Raw genomic sequence first — 1,301 nt, 5'->3', positions numbered from 1 at the left:
TACAGGAATTATAGAATTTCGATCATGTTAGACACTGAAGATGTCAAAAGCAGCTTGCAAGAAATTATCCATTGGAAAATTGATGCTCACGCTCTATATTCACAGGTAACATGAAATTTTATCTCAAACAATCAGAAAGATATAAATGTTTATGGGTAAGAAGCAAGATATATAGAACTCAAAATCTCTATCTTACTTGAGAAAGTCCAGTAACTTCTGTTGCAGCCGTTTTGATGCTTTTTCTTGACAAAGTTTCCGAAATTCGTTTTATTTTCCGAAACGAAGAATCGAAGAACATCATCGATTTTCTGTTCGATACATAGGTATAGAGATTTAAAACAGAAATTACACTAATACCCTTAGAAATATAGATATTTACAATCTTGTCCCTTGTATATGATAACATCCCCCCTCAAATTGATGCCGCTATTGAGTCATTGCTTTAGTGAAGACATCGGCCTCTTGAAGATCCGAGGAAATGTAAGGAAAAGAAATCACCCGACTATCCAAGCTATCGCGGATAGAATGACAATCAACCTCAATATGCTTGGTGCATTCATGAAAAACAAGGTTGGTGGTAATCTGAATAGCACTAGTGATGTCAGCATGAAGAGAGATAGAAGTAGTCTGAGGGAACTCAAGCTCCGCAAGAAGATCGCGTAACCATACAATCTCAGAACAAGCAGTAGACATGGCATGATACTCAGCTTCAATAGAAGATTTAGAAACACGATCCTGTTTCTTACATCGCCAATAAATTAAGGCATCACCTAAAAACATACACCAACCCGTAGTAGAGCGACGGGTATCCGGATACCCAGCCCAATCAACATCACTATAACCAATAAGTTGAAGGGAGGAACATGTAGGAAAGAATAACTCATGAGTAGGAGAACCTCGAAGATAATAGATGATACGTCGAACTGCAGCAATATGGAGATGACGAGGAGAGGACATAAACTGACTGACCTGATGAATGGCATAGGAGATGTCGGGGCGAGTATTGGTCAAGTAGATGAGACTCCCAACCAAGCGCCGATAGATAGTAGGGTTATCGAGAAGGTCCCCTTCATCTTTCCTATACCTAACATTGACCTCCATAGGAGTAGCAATAGAATAAGTGTCCTCCAAACTAGCCAAGGTAATAATATCACCATGACAAAGTTTCTGAAATCCGTTTTATTTTCTGAAACGAAGAATCGAAGAATATCATTGATTTTCTGTTCGATACATAGGTATAGAGATTTAAAATAGAAATTACACTAATACCCTTAGAAATATAGATATTTACAATCTTGTCC

The 1,301-nt window shown here is 37.9% G+C and overlaps 1 protein-coding gene across 1 annotated transcript; it reads right to left on the bottom strand.

The window, feature by feature from the left end:
- Window positions 1-426: 426 nt before the first annotated feature.
- LOC137951144 (secreted RxLR effector protein 161-like) lies at window positions 427-1,101 on the bottom strand. Its single transcript, XM_068797741.1, has one exon. It carries the CDS (start codon window positions 1,099-1,101, stop codon window positions 427-429), a length of 675 nt encoding a protein of 224 aa, XP_068653842.1.
- Between the last annotated feature and the right edge of the window lie 200 nt (window positions 1,102-1,301).

Source organism: Aristolochia californica, unplaced genomic scaffold (genome assembly GCF_029961685.1).
Source record: "Aristolochia californica isolate CCGP_79_NKW_82.1479 unplaced genomic scaffold, dmAriCali1.0.hap1 SCAF_15, whole genome shotgun sequence".
NCBI lineage: Eukaryota > Viridiplantae > Streptophyta > Magnoliopsida > Piperales > Aristolochiaceae > Aristolochia > Aristolochia californica.
Note: the sequence above shows the minus strand (reverse complement) of the source record. Positions and strands in the feature narration are given on the sequence as shown.

Excerpts from the sequence above, each read along its gene's own strand:
- LOC137951144 (XM_068797741.1), bottom strand. The coding sequence starts at position 1,101 with ATGGAGGTCAATGTTAGGTATAGGAAAGATGAAGGGGACCTTCTCGAT.